The 14,533-nt window shown below is 57.0% G+C and overlaps 1 protein-coding gene across 8 annotated transcripts in view; it reads right to left on the bottom strand.

Annotated features, from left to right (window-relative positions):
• Window positions 1–14,533, bottom strand: part of COL16A1 (collagen type XVI alpha 1 chain) — a 100,085-nt gene that overhangs the window by 24,436 nt on the left and 61,116 nt on the right. For 5 of the 8 annotated variants that reach the window (XM_075908929.1, XM_075908930.1, XM_075908922.1 and 2 more), the window contains 9 exons: window positions 14,295–14,330; window positions 13,347–13,400; window positions 8,870–8,938; window positions 7,634–7,687; window positions 3,522–3,548; window positions 2,066–2,131; window positions 1,813–1,866; window positions 1,665–1,718; window positions 226–279 (listed from right to left, as the gene is read on the bottom strand). In XM_075908929.1, the coding sequence (XP_075765044.1) occupies window positions 226–279; window positions 1,665–1,718; window positions 1,813–1,866; window positions 2,066–2,131; window positions 3,522–3,548; window positions 7,634–7,687; window positions 8,870–8,938; window positions 13,347–13,400; window positions 14,295–14,330 (468 nt within the window). The remainder of the gene's footprint in view (window positions 1–225; window positions 280–1,664; window positions 1,719–1,812; window positions 1,867–2,065; window positions 2,132–3,521; window positions 3,549–7,633; window positions 7,688–8,869; window positions 8,939–13,346; window positions 13,401–14,294; window positions 14,331–14,533) is intronic. The other 3 variants (XM_075908924.1, XM_075908925.1, XM_075908926.1) reach the window with 3 other exon arrangements.

Here is a 14,533-nt window from a genome sequence, read left to right as displayed (position 1 = left end):
GGGTACCCCCTGGAAACCAGGCCTGACCGCTGCAGACTCATCTCGCTCAGGGCGACTGCCAAAGCAGTGAAAAGCATGATGGGTAAGAGGCTGTACGCTCACATGTGCTCTGCCCGGGAAGACTTAGGCGCTAGGGAAATAGCTCGGCAAGAGCTAATGGCGAAAAAGCACTAAGCACACACCTGGGGCAGACGGAGACACGGACACATCAGTTCCTGTACCTACCACATCTCCTGCTGGCCCAGGCAGTCCTGGCAAACCATTGTGTCCTGGGATGCCCTAAAGCCAAGGAGAGAGCTTGAATATTCAAATCCTTCTGCATAGCCTTCTCCACGCCCTGCTGCCTGCTCCTGCTCTCACCGTGTCTCTCCTCCACCTCGTGCTGCTAGAGTAAACGCTTTGCCCTGCTTCCAAACTCCACGCAGGGCCCACACGTGGTTCTGCCTTAAAGGCGCTGTGATCTGATAACCGGCACACTCAGCTCTCCTATGGGGCAGGATCGTTCTCCCTGTTTTACACGCGGGGGAAACTGAGGCACGGAAAACCAAAAGTGATGTGACTGAAGTCACACAGCTGGCCAGCAGCAGAACAGAACCTAGATCTCCTAGCTCCCTGCCTAGGGCTCTACCCTCTAGACCTCACTGTGGAGGGGGGATTTTTTCAGAAACTAATCACTACGGCACAAATACAGCAGGGCTCCCCAGTTCTCAAGTGCCCATCACCGTAGCCTTGGGGCCTGGCTGAAGCAAAACCTTCACTGACTTTAACAGGACCAGCGCTTGCACAGGGACTGAAAGCTGCGGGACTGGGGAGGGTTTTTAAAATGCACCATTTTGCCATCAAGAAATAATACTCTTCTTTTTGGTGGGTCCTACAACATTGTTTTCCCCTTGCCTGCCCCCTGCTGGCTGGGCCGTGGCACTGCACTAAGATGCGGTTCCCTGCGCGGCACGCATGCCAGTAACACCAATGAAACGTTTAGACCAGACAACGGTGCCAGGCCAGTGGCTGGGCTCCCTCGTCGATCGCAGCTCCAGCCCCAGGGCCAGGGAACCGTCTCGTTAAGGCTGAAGGATTCACATGGAAGAGGGCAAGGCCTCCCTTGGGCGTGAAATACCAAGCGCCGGACAGCGACACAGACTCAGCTCCCCTCTGAGCTGGCTGGAGGCTACTTTGGGCCTCGTTGGGGTGGCCGAGCCAGGCCTCTCAGCGGTCAGCCGCATGGCCGAGCTGGCAGGCCCAGCACACGGGCGTCCTTTCAACCACCGACAAGAAAGCATCCCATAAAGACGTGATGAGCAGCGCTAGCGAGACAGCCCACGGCCAGGCTGGCTCATGAGCCTTGGTGTGTGTGTGGGGGGATCGTTAATGTTCCCCGGCTCCTGCCAATGCAGGGATCCTGGAGAGATCCAGGGCTAGGGATAGCCCCAAAGGGCTGGCGGCAGGCTTATGGGACCCCCTGCTGGCGGCTTGTGGGGCGATGAGCCGAAGCCTGGCCGTTCAGATGCCGAGCTGGGCTCCCCGAGAGCCTTGGGGGGGTCACGCACACGCATGCACAGCCAGGCGTCTGCAGCTTCTCCATCAGCGCCCCGGGGAGCCGGATCGGGGCCTCGACTTGCATCCTGCAATAGAGAGCCCACCCCACCCTCCTCTCCCTCACTCACCTGCCTCCCCGGAGCTCCTGGGGGGCCTGGCGGTCCTGGGGCACCTGGCGGACCCTGCAACATCCCAAGACAAAGAGAGAGGGGCCGTTAGGGCGGGGCGGGGCGAGCGGATGGGGCAGGCGCAGGCGGCAGAGGGAAGCGCACACACCTGCGGGCCAGGCTGAGGCTGCCAGGAGGTCCCGATCCACAGTCCTGGGGCTCCCTACGGGTCCAAGAGAAGGGGAGAGCGTTTAGCGAAGGCAAAGCAGGGCCCAGGCATCCTGGCTCCATCCGCCCAGCCACCGGAGCAGGAAAGCAGCAGCGGCGGGCAGCATAGGAGGGGAGGCAGGTGGCCTGCCCTTGACAGCATCCAGGTGAAGAAGGAGCCCCCCTGGCCAGGAATAGGCAGACTCAGGGCTTACCGGCATCCCTGAGTAGTTGGGGTCCACGCGGGGCCCAGGCTGGCAGGTGCATTCGCCGGGGTCCCCCTGAAAACACAAAAACAATCAACACTGGGGGGGGACCCTGGCTAGGGGCCAATGGGGAGGCAGGGCAGTGGGTGCTGGGAGCCAGCGGGTGCTTAGGGTCCCCTGGTGAGGGGCCAGTGTGGGGTACGACAGTCGCTGTTGGGACCCAGCAGGGGGCAGGACAGTTGAAGCTGGCAGCCAGCAGGGGGCAGGGCGGTGGATACTGGCAGCCAGCAGAGGGCAGGGCGGTGGATACTGGCAGCCAGCAGGGGGCAGGGCAGTGGATACTGGCAGCCAGCAGGGGGCAGGGCGGTGGGTGTTGGCAGCCAGGTGGGGGCAGGCCAGTGGGTGTTGGCAGCCAGCAGGGGGCAGGGCGGTGGGTGTTGGCAGCCAGCAGGGGGCAGGGCAGTGGATACTGGCAGCCAGCAGGGCAGTGGATACTGGCAGCCAGCAGGGGGCAGGGTGGTGGGTGTTGGCAGCCAGCAGGGAGCAGGGCAGTGGATTCTGGCAGCCAGCAGGGGGCAGGGCAGTGGGTGTTGGCAGCCAGGAGGGGTCAGGGCAGTGGGTGTTGGCAGCCAGCAGGGGGCAGGGTGGTGGATTCTGGCAGCCAGCAGGGGGCAGGGTGGTGGATTCTGGCAGCTAGCAGGGGGCAGGGCAGTGGGTGTTGGCAGCCAGGAAGGGGCAGGGCGGTGGATTCTGGCAGCCAGCAGGGGGCAGTGTGGTGGATTCTGGCAGCCAGCAGGGGGCAGGGCAGTGGATACTGGCAGCCAGCAGGGGGCAGGGCAGTGGATTCTGGCAGCCAGCAGGGGGCAGGGCAGTGGATTCTGGCAGCCAGCAGGGAGCAGGGCGGTGGATTCTGGCAGCCAGCAGGGGGCAGGGTGGTGGGTGTTGGCAGCCAGCAGGGAGCAGGGCGGTGGATTCTGGCAGCCAGCAGGGGGCAGGGCAGTGGATTCTGGCAGCCAGCAGCGGGCAGGGCAGTGGATTCTGGCAGCCAGCAGGGGGCAGGGCGGTGGATTCTGGCAGCCAGCAGGGGGCAGGGCGGTGGATTCTGGCAGCCAGCAGGGGGCAGGGCGGTGGGTGCTGGGAGCCCCCTGGCTTGGGCCCGCAGGGGACTAAGTCCCAAGTGACTGGGGTGTGGGCCCTGGTGCACAGAGACACCTCACAGCTTGGTCTCTCCAGTCAGCATGGAGGGAGGGGACGTCCCTACCCTGAGGAGCGAGGGGATCAATGCCAGGGGCAGGACAAACCCCTCGTCCACGGCTTGGCTGAAAGCCCAAGTGCCCAGCAGCGAGCCGACGCTGCATAGGGGGCCGCGGGGCCGATCGGCCGCAGCCTCCGCCGCAGGCTGCCAGCACAGACTCAGCCCCCAGGGAGCTGTCGGCCATCAGGGATGGAGAAGAAACCAGCTCACCTTCTCACCCCGGGTCCCCTTCTCGCCCTGCCGGGAAGAAGCCAAGAGAGACGTGTTAGAAGGCAACGCCACGTGGGTCAAGGGCAAGAACATGCCTTGCTGGTTCCATCGGGGTCTCGGAACCGGAGCAGTGCTGGGCAGGGTCTGCCGTCACCCATTCAGCCTGGGAACAGATGTTCACGTCTGCTGTGCTTGTGCCCCTACCTCACTGTTCACCAGCACTTGTGCAAACAAGTCTGTGTTGGTGTGAGCATCTGGGGCACACCTGCTCTTGGCACAAACCCCCACATTCAGGAAAGCATCTGCTATTGGCCTGTCTCCTCTTCCCAAACCTCCAGTCCTCCAATCAGAAACAATGACATGTGGTGTAGGTGACCATTCCTACGCCAGCAATAACCCACGGTGAACAGGCGGCAGGAGCGGATGTCTACTGGGAGGGACGCAAAGGGGGGCACCAGCTAAAGGGGGGGCTTTACCCAGGTGGCCTGCACATTAAGGGCAGCCACGGGCTTCCGCTGAGTCCATCCCATTGGTGACTGCAGATCATTTTTAAGTCTTCTGAAGCAGGAGAATCAGTTCTGGTTGATACAGGCATAGGGAGGATTCTTACGTAAATGACTCCAAGATCTCTTCCTTGGTGAGTGGCAGCTAATTTAGGCACCATCATTCTGGATGGATAGCTGGGAGGCTCTTTTGCCATGTGTAGTTTTTTGTTGCCAAGCCCCCAAGTTTTGAGAGATCCCTTTGCAGTCCCCTTTGGACTTAACCATCTGGATCTCTTCTTTCTTTCTTTCACTCCTCCAAGGAAGTGTGTTGTAGCTCACAAAACCTCTAATACTGCCATACATTTGTTCGTTTTTAAAATGTCACTGGACTCCTTGTTTTTGCTGAAACAGGCTCACGGGGCTACCTCGCTGAAACTTTATATCATGTGCAAACGTCGCCCCCCTCGCCGATTACCCCTTTTTGCAGATTCTTTATGAATATGCTGAACAGCTCTGGTCCCAGACCAGTATAAACTCCTGGGGACACGTCTATTGGCTTCTTTCCCTTCCTACCTCTTCTTTATCTTTTCACTGGAGTGCCTGGCAATGCGTTAGGGCAGCGTTTCTCAACCCATGGTACGCGTACCCTGAGGGGTACTCGAGAAGTCGGGGGGTTACGTCAACACCACTGAAAATTGGAGAAAACTGAATTTTTGTTTTAAGTTTCACAGCGCTTTAGTTTGGTACTTTTTACACCCAAACATTGAATCGCCCGCCCAGCTATGATTAAGTTGGTTAAACAAATGTGTTGCAATGGTAGAAAAAAAATTGTGTCTGAAAACTGTAGGTACATGATAAAAAAAAGGTTGAGAAACACTGCTTTAGGGTCATTTAATGACCTTTTGTTATCTTGATCACTCTGACTCAAAGGCCCTGTCCCAAGGGTGGGAGTTTGACTCACCACATTCCACAGTCAAACTGGGCCCTCCCAGGATGGGGAGAGGCATATGACCTTTGCCCCCCCCGCCCCCCACATCTCCCCTCTGCCTGTGGGCAGGAGAAAGGGCTCCATTCATGGCCTAGATTGCTCACAATGGCTAGGTTGCATTAGGAGGAGCTTTTCCAGCAGATCTAGAGAAGTGATTACTCCCCTTTATTTGGCAATGGTGAGGCCACATCTGGAGTATTGCGTCCAGTTCTGGGCCCCCCACTATAGAAAGGGTGTGGACGCATTGGAGAGGGTCCAGTGGAGGGCAACGAAAATGATGCAGGGGTTGGAGCACATGACCTACGAGGAGAGACTGAGGGATTTGGGTTTGTTAAGTCTGCAGAGGAGAAGAGTGAGGGGGGATTTGAGAGCAGCCTTCAACTCCCTGAAGGGGCGTTCCAAGGAGGATGGAGAGAGGCTGTTCTCAGTGGGGACAGATGGCAGAACAAGGAACAATGGGCTCAAGTTGCAGAGGGGGAGGTCTAGGCTGGATATTAGGGAAAAAAAAATTACCAGGAGGGTGGGGAAGCTCTGGGCTGGGTTCCCTAGGGAGGGGGTGGAATCTCCATCCCTAGAGGTTTTTAAGTCCTGGCTTGACAAAGCCCTGGCTGGGATGATTGAGTTGAGGTTGGTCCTGGTTTGGGCAGGAGGCTGGACTTGATGACAACGGGCAACAGGAATATTGTGGTGATAATAAAAGTTCTTTCTCTTTTCTTTTTATTAACCTGGTATCGGTTCATTTTTGTGTCCTGGTTTGTACTTTAGGGATGAGATTTCCCAAGTAGTCTCTCCCTGGTTTCTTTAGCATTCGTTGGGTGGTGGGAGTGGATTTTATCCCCAAAATCTAGGGCTTTAAGATTTTGGAGGGAAGTTTTATACCAAAGCCTGGTAGATAAGGTTTGGGGGTACTTTTGCTGGACCCCACTTCTGCATTTATCGTGCCAGAGTGGGGAAGGAGCCATGACAGCTCTCTTGCGCCAAGGCGCATCGCTTTTCTGACGTGCTTTTGCAGTGTGGACGTGCTCTTGTGCAAGAAGCCTCCAGTGTAGACGTAACCGATGATTGTAGAACCCAGACAGCAGGCGGGAAGGAGCGTAACTGCTGCTGGACTTCAAGAGTTAAAAGGACTCCAGCCAAGCCAGGAAAATGCCACCTCTGTTACTGAGCATGCTGGAGAGAATGTAGAGGGAAGCCCTCCCACCCTCAAATCCACTCCTTGCTGCTTCCAGCGTGTTTCCCTCCGGGCTTCCAACACTCCAGGACACCTACCGGCCAGCCACTTTACAAGGGACAGTACCAGCAGGGGGCGAAGCTCATCAGGGACCTGATCTGAAGCTCATGGACATTGATGGAAAGGTTCCTATGGAGGAGTCCACAGAACCCTGGTCCCCCTGTCTCCCGGACCCATGCCCCCTGCCTCCCCAACAGGCCACATGGCTAATGCCCCTGGGGCAAAGCCAGAGCAGTCTGCTTCATTGCCTTCTGGCTGGATCACCGTGCTGCGGCGTGTAGGATCCAGCACCACACGGGATAAAACGAGGGACAATCCCCGGTTTCACCGAATGAAGGAACATGGGTTATTTTCCTCCCCTGTCTTACAGCTACATTTTGGGGGCCTGGCGAGAATCAATGGGCAGCGTCTCTTTCCCAGCTCCCCAGGCAATGACGGCCGAGTTCCCAGTGAAATCCAGAGATGCCCGGCATGGGGGCGGAGCTTTCCTAGGGACCCCTCCTGTGTTCGTGCCCCCGGGAGGGGATGTAACTGAAGGGCAGCTCTCTAGCCCAAACTTCTATCTAGCGGAGGTCTTCCGCTGGCCCCCACCACCACAGCACCGGAGCCCCCCAGCCCGTTCAGCCTCACGCAGCCCCACGAGAGAGGGAAATCTGTTCTCCCCTCTGCACAGGAGGGAAACTGAGGCACAGATCCTGTAGCCCAGCAGGATAGCCAAGGGATCAGGTCCCGGGGAGGAGAGCTAGTCCAGCAGGAAAATTGGGGGTCCATCCATTCCCACCCTCCCCCAATCAACAATTCTTTTCTTTAGGCAAATGAGGCCCCCGTGGGCGGCTGGCGAAGGGATGGGTGCGGGTGATGGACACCAAGGTGATGGAGGTGACATGGAGAGAGAATTACCTCGTTTAACAAGGTATCCGTCCACTTCTCTGTCACCAGGGTTGAATCAGAGGCAGGGAGCCCTCCGGGCGAGGGAAGGAGCTTGCTCCCGCCTCTCCCGACATGGAGGCCGCCTGCATCAAAGCGCAAAACACTGTCAAAGACGCGGCCCTTCCCAAAGGGCCGGCTCCTCGGCCGGCGTGAATCGGCACGTCTCCGTCACGGCCAGCGGAGCCTGGCTGGTTCGCGCCGGCCCAGGGGCCGGCTCGGCGTCTCCAGCAGCGTCACCGGGCCCGACGTTCCGAGGCGGCGCCGGTGCGCGGGGACGCCACGGAAGGTCGCGTGGGGCGAGGCCTGTCGGGGGGCACCGGGGGGCGGGGGGGCACAGCCAGTTGGCGGGTGCTGCTGCCTTGTCTGATCTCCAGGGAATGAATGCCCAGCGCAGCCCAATTCTACCCTGGTGGTGTCAGCGAGTCTCCCAGAGCGAGACACCCCCCCTCCGGCAGACGCAAGGCTGCATCTTACGTACCGTCAACCCGCTGGCTCCGGGCACCCCCGGCATTCCCCGCTGCCCTTCGCGGCCCTGGGGGGAGACAAAACCGCAGAAGTGTGAGCAAGGCGAAGCATCACTCCTGCCTTAGAGACGGGGAAGCCGGCGTCGCCATCGTCCTAGTAGTGCCTGGCTGATTAGGGAACAGAACCCAGGAGTCCTGCCCTCCCTCCCCTCCGCTCTGAGTAGGAGATGACACCTGCATCCTGCTTGAGGAAAGTCCATCATCCGAAGCCCTGAGCGCGCATAAGGAGATGCCCAGCAACACGTGGCGTTGAGCCTGCGTCCCCGGTACTGCACTGACTCTGAGGCTACGACTACGCTGCCAGTTTTGGCAGCAGAAAATATGCTAATGAGGGACTCATTTGCATGAGTCGCAATCTCATTTGCATCTTTTCTGAGGATCCGTTTTTGCGCTAGGGGCTTTAGCACAAAAACAAGCCGTGTGGACGTTTCCTTTTCGTGCAAAAACCCCTTTTTGCGCAGGATCGGTAGACCTCCTTTTGGGAGGCATAGAGATCTTGCGGGAAAAGGGGGTTTTGCGCAAAAAGAAAATGTCCACGCTGCTTGTTTTTGTGCAGAGAGCCCAGCGCAAAAACAGATGGGCAGAAAAGATGCAAATGAGATCGCGACTCATGCAAATGAGTCCAACATTAGCATATTTTCTGCCGCAAAAACTGGCAGTGTAGACGTAGCCTGAAGGCTTGGACTCCGTTACGGGTCAGCAGCTGTGACCACTTCCACCAGGTGTGGCCTTGCGGAGACCCGGGCTGACCTGGGCTAACCAGTCTGGGGCCTGGCGAGCCAGGGAGAATCCCAGCATCTGTGTGTGTCCCGTAGCCCCCTCTGCCTGCCCCGTTATAACCCTTCCGGCCAGGTCTGGTCTCTTCTCGCCCTGCCGGGGGAGGCCTAGGTGTGGCAGAGTGCAGGGGGAGGAGCGAAGGCCACCTCCCAGGTGTGGACCTGCAGTGGATTCCTTTCCCACCGACCAGCCAAGCAGCCAGAGGCGGAGGTCAGTGGGCCCACACCCGAGGCTCGCTGTCTGGGAACGTGCAAGACCCGGGGGCGAGGTGGGGAGCTGTGCACGTGGGGCAGACTGTTCTGTTTAACACGCTGATGAGGGCGAGGTCCCGACACCCCCGCAAGTGACTGTCACCTCCCTGAAACCACGGCGCAAATAGGGCCCCGCCCTGCAGCAGGAACGGGGGTACTTACTGGTGGCCCGGTGATGCTCCTGCCCGCAGGTCCGGGAGGACCCTCGGCCCCTTTAAGCCCGGAGGATCCCTGCCAAAGAAAAAAAAGTCACGTCTGGGCCAGCGGCAGGGTTGGGGCCGGGTATAACCGAGATCTCTGATCTCCGCACTGTGAACTTATACCAATGGAGCACTCTGACGAGGGCACTGGAGCCTTCCGGCAGCTGGGGAGCAACCAGAGACCTCACCAGTCACTGCTTCAAACCTGGTGCCGGGGCTCTCGGCAACGCTAAAGCTCCCAGCTCCGCAATGAAGCTGCCCTCCGCATGGCGTCCCTAGCGGTCTGGAGGGGGCCTTTGAGCAAGACTCTTTTCTTTGCTCATGCATTTTTGCTCAGGGAATAAGAATTGGCTGCAGGCGTGTCCTGGGGAAGATCGGGAGGATTCGTTAAGGCTGGGAGGTAACGCGGCCGATCCTTCGGGATTGGTAGAATATTTGCACCTTCTCTATCAGCTTCATGTAACACGAACACTCTAATTCACTCGCTTTTCCCCCATCCTTCTCCCCTCCACTCCATCCCCTGTCTATTTCGGAACTGGACTTTTAATACTCCAGTCATCTGAAGAAGTGGGTTGTACCCACTTGGTAAATAAAGGCCTGTTGTAGTTTGTTAGTGCCTTGCTTGCATGATACAACATTTTGGCGATGAGGATGGATCTTCTGCCTCTGAACCCACCTGCACCCTTTCTGCAAAGCCCAGGTGAGCCTCCAATTGCTTTTACCACCTAGATCCATATATTTGAGACTTATCTGCTTGCCATCAGCGCTACAGGGATTTCTGAAGTAAGACAGCGCGCTCTGCTAATCCACTGCCTTGGAGCAGAAGGGCAGCGTGTATTTTACACTTTTCCCCTTGCAGATGATAAATATGAGACTGCACTCACTGCATTAAAGAACTTTTTTGTGCCAAAAGTGAATGTAGTAGCTAATGGCTACAGATTTCGCCAGCGTGAGCAGAAACCAGGGGAGACGATACTGCAGTATGTTGCTTCTCTGAGGAGTCTGATTGTAACTTGAAGCAAAATGCAGGACAATGTAGCACTTTAAAGACTAACAAGATGGTTTATTAGATGATGAGCTTTCGTGGGCCAGACCCACTTCCTCAGATCAAATAGTGGAAGAAAGTAGTCACAACCATATATACCAAAGGATACAATTAAAAAAAATGAACAAATATGAAAAGGACAAATCACAATGCAGAACAGAAGGGGGATGCGGGGGGGTGGGAAGGGGGAGGAAGGAAGGTAAGTGTCTGTGAATTGCTGATATTAAAGGTAGGGAGAGTGGGATGTTTGTGAGTTAATGGTATTACAGGTGATAATTGGGGAAACTGTCTTGGTAATGGGTGAGAAAGTTCAAAGTCTTGTTAAGTCCTTGGTGATAAGTGTCGAATTTTAACATGAATGACAGTTCAGAGGATTCCCTTTCAAGTGCAGATGTAAAAGGTCTTTGTAGCAGAATGCAGGTGGCTAAGTCATTTAGAGAGTGTCCTTTCTGGTTAAAGTGGCAAGAAACTGTTTTCTCTTTGTGAAAGAAAGAAAACAGTTTCTTGCCACTTTAACCAGAAAGGACACTCTCTAAATGACTTAGCCACCTGCATTCTGCTACAAAGACCTTTTACATCTGCACTTGAAAGGGAATCCTCTGAACTGTCATTCATGTTAAAATTCGACACTTATCACCAAGGACTTAACAAGACTTTGAACTTTCTCACCCATTACCAAGACAGTTTCCCCAATTATCACCTGTAATACCATTAACTCACAAACATCCCACTCTCCCTACCTTTAATATCAGCAATTCACAGACACTTACCTTCCTTCCTCCCCCTTCCCACCCCCCCGCATCCCCCTTCTGTTCTGCATTGTGATTTGTCCTTTTCATATTTGTTCATTTTTTTTAATTGTATCCTTTGGTATATATGGTTGTGACTACTTTCTTCCACTATTTGATCTGAGGAAGTGGGTCTGGCCCACGAAAGCTCATCATCTAATAAACCATCTTGTTAGTCTTTAAAGTGCTACATTGTCCTGCATTTTGCTTCAACTACCCCAGACTAACACGGCTACATTTCTATCACTATGATTGTAACTTGTGACTTTGGGAATATGGCAGATGAGATGACTAGAGACCAGCTCATTGGGAAAACAACCATGCTCCGTGTAAGAGAACACTTGCTTCTAGAACCACAACGCACCCTGGAAAAAGCAATAACCATTGCTACCCAGATTGAGTCAGCTATAGCAGAAGCCAAAATAATGAGCACGGATACAGGAGGCCTAGTCCAGGCTGTGACTCCTTTGCAGAAAAGGCCACTATGGCTGCACAAGGGGAAAACTAATGAAAAACCTCAGAATCAGCAAATTCAAAGCACAGCAAAAGCATGCTTCCCCTGTGGATCCCCACAACACCTTGCAAGCTACACAGGATGTCCTGCAAAAGTAGCTCAGTACAATCCCTGCCAAAGGATTGGGCATTTTGCGAAGGTCTGCCACAGTAGCCAGTCCAATCAACAGGTGCATGCAGTTACAATACCAGATGTTACTGTGCTGAGTGTGGACAAAATCACTACTGCCCATATTCCAGAAAAGATAAGGAGCACTGTAAATGTTTCTACCACACCTTCAGGCAAATCACATCCTATTTAGCGAATGTTGGACACTGGTTCAGCAGTGTCTATACTACCTGATTCCATCTATTTGCATTACTTTAAAAACGTGCCTCTTACTGAATCCAAACTTCAACTGGTGTGCTATTGGAAAAACCAAATTCCACTACATGGCTGCCTGCCAGCAACAGCGTTTTCAGTGTCATATTTCTGCCAACAGTACAGTGTCTTGTTCCATATTTGTTGCTGCGGTTAGAACAACGATGTTTATTTTATAATTGGGAGAGCTTCTTAAGAGAGGAGGGAACGTGGTGTTTTAGATGCTGCTTGTAATGCTTAGAACTGGGAGCAGTGGTGTTGGGAATCTGAAAGCGCAGGAAACAGGAAGGAGGGGGGAGGAGATGGGCCAGGGCTGAGTGAGAGCTACAGAGGGGAGCAGCAGCAGCTTTGGAAAGAGGTTTCCCCTTGGGTAAATAAAGGCCTGCTGAAGTTTGTTACTGCCTTGCTTGCATGATACAACACATGGGCAGCTGCAGGGCACCGCAGCGGACTCTGCGCCTGAAAGGCTTCCGAGTCATGGGGAGAGGAGGGGTCGTTCCTGGCACAGAGCGGGGCCCGTAAAAGCGGAAGCCGGGCTGGCCGCCACCGGCAACGACCCTCACTGCTGGCGATGCCCCACCCTGGCCACGGAGCTGCAGGGCGGGCACGGAGCGTGCCACGGCCAGAGCTCTGGGAGACACGTCGTGCCAGGAGCTGCCCGAGGGATGCTCCCCCTCCCCCCCCCCCGTAGGAGTTAGTGGTCCCTTGCTTCTGTCACCGTTGCCCACCCAGAGCGCAGCCCCGCTAGGAACGCTAGATCGCGGTGCCCCCGGGTGCCCCGAATGCCTGCGGCCCCAGGAGAGCCCACCAGCAGCACGGCTGGCACTGCAGGGCAACGCCGCCCGCTAGCGGGACGCAGCCCATCCCGGGCCCTGCAGGGGCCCAGCGGGGTGGTGCGGCAGGGCTGCACTACCGAGCCGTGGCAGAGCTGGTCGGGGGACTGAGGGGCAGGGATGGAACTGGGGGGGTGGGGAGCAGCGGTGGCAGGAACTTCACGTTTCCGACAGGTCCTGTCCCCTTGCACCTGGGGCCCTGCCGGCGCTTTCACTAGCTCCCTGCTGGCTTTTGCTGCCGCTCCTCCGGCTCTCGCCGGGGCCGCGTGCCAGGGCGCCCGCTTCCTTCCCCTCTGGTGGGGCCTGACAGGAGGGAGCTGTGGGTCAGGAGCACGGGGCAGCCACAGAGCAGCGGGAGCCGGCAGCTCCTGGGACGGGAGGCAGCCCGCGTGCCCGGCCCCTGCTGGCAGCACGCAGGCTGCAGCCAGGCTCCCAAAGGGGCTCAAATTTCAGCGCGTGCCCTGCCCCCTGGTGTGCACAGACAAGCCCGCGCCCAGGCACGGAGGCAGCAGCAGAGTTGCAGCCCCGGGGCCCTCAGGCTGGGGGCAGCAGGGGGAGCACAGCCCCCACCCTGAACCCCCTGTTCCCAACTGGCTCGGGAGCTGGACTTTAGCAGCCATCCGGCCAGATCCCTGGCTACACCCTTGTGTCCAGCCAGACTGCCACCCACCAGCGCCTGCCCCTTGGCTGTACCCAGCACCATTCAGCAGCTGGCTGGGGGCGAGTCACCACTAGGCAGTGCTGCTCCAAAGGCAGGGAACTCCTGGCTGAGCCCCAGAGCTCTGCCCGACGCTGAACAGCTCCCGGCCCGGGATCCTTCCCTGCAGACTGTGGAGCAGGGAGGGGCACCGCTGCCCCTCCGTCCCCCGCGGGCACAGTGTCAGGCTGGGGGCGCTCACCTTGGCACCTTTCTCTCCCACGGTGCCTGCTGGCCCTCGAGGTCCAGGTTGTCCCTGTGGGGAGAGAGACAGCCATCAGCAACTCCCTCTGCTTTCCCCGCCCCTGAACTCCAGACTCCACCCACTTTAGGAGTCTTTGGCTCCCTCTAGTGGCTGGTCCTGGTCATAGGTTAAGGAGTCTACTACTGCCGCTGGCTAACAGGGCCTTGCGAAGAGGACTAAGGAAGTTCAGCTGACAACTCCCACCGGCGTTCGAAGGGACATGGGCACCCAAGTGCAGCATCTCAGGCGAGCTCGTTAGCTGGCAGCAGTAGTAGGCTCAGGCACCTAGTCCATGGCCCAACCTCAATTCTTATCTCATGCGACTGCAGCAAAGTAGCACGTGTGGCGTCAGTGACCACAACCTCCTAGCAGACAGTGCACCTCAGGTAGCACAGCCCGGAGTGACCCCCTGCAACGCAGGGCTGTGTCTGGCATCGTAGCCCCTCGCACGGCGTGGCACTGTGCGCCACTAGTGCGCAACACGGCACAAGACCCCTGCTTCTTGGCTTGCTGTGCCCCAGCACGGCAGGGAGCAGGCTCCGTACGCTACGGGCCATACTGGGAAACTGGCCCCGTTTCAGGACATATAAACAAAGTATCTCTCAATGATACGACACGCTGGGCAGAATAGACAGGGCCACTCAGGGACCCGAAACATCAGCAAAACTTGGTCACATTTGTAAGTCTCTGCGCAACATGCTGCATGGAACAAAACCTCTTCTCAGCCGCCCAAGCAGCCCCGGACTCCTCTCCCTTTGCCACAGGGGCTGGTCCGTGGGCAGGGATGGTTGATGGAGGGGGAGTCTCCAGTCTCCACATCCCCACCCCCGGGGGATGGGCAGGTGGGGGGGTGTCTATTTATCTGACGTCAGGACACTGGCTGGGGAGGAATGAAGCCATACTCACGGGAGTGCCAGGCAGGCCTCTCTCCCCGGGCTCCCCCTACAAGACACGGAGAATTGGTTATGTCTCACATCATCGACATGTCTCAGCACACAGATAGAGGCGCCAGTGAGGGGCCCATCGGAAAGTGTCGGGGGGGGGGCAGGGTGGCCCCTCCCTGCTCCCTCCACAAAGCAGATGTTATTCCGCACCTCAGGGATCAAGCCACACCTGTTCCTGTTCCTCCACACAGAGCTATCCCC

This window comes from Pelodiscus sinensis, chromosome 25 (genome assembly GCF_049634645.1).
Source record: "Pelodiscus sinensis isolate JC-2024 chromosome 25, ASM4963464v1, whole genome shotgun sequence".
NCBI lineage: Eukaryota > Metazoa > Chordata > Testudines > Trionychidae > Pelodiscus > Pelodiscus sinensis.
Note: the sequence above shows the minus strand (reverse complement) of the source record. Positions and strands in the feature narration are given on the sequence as shown.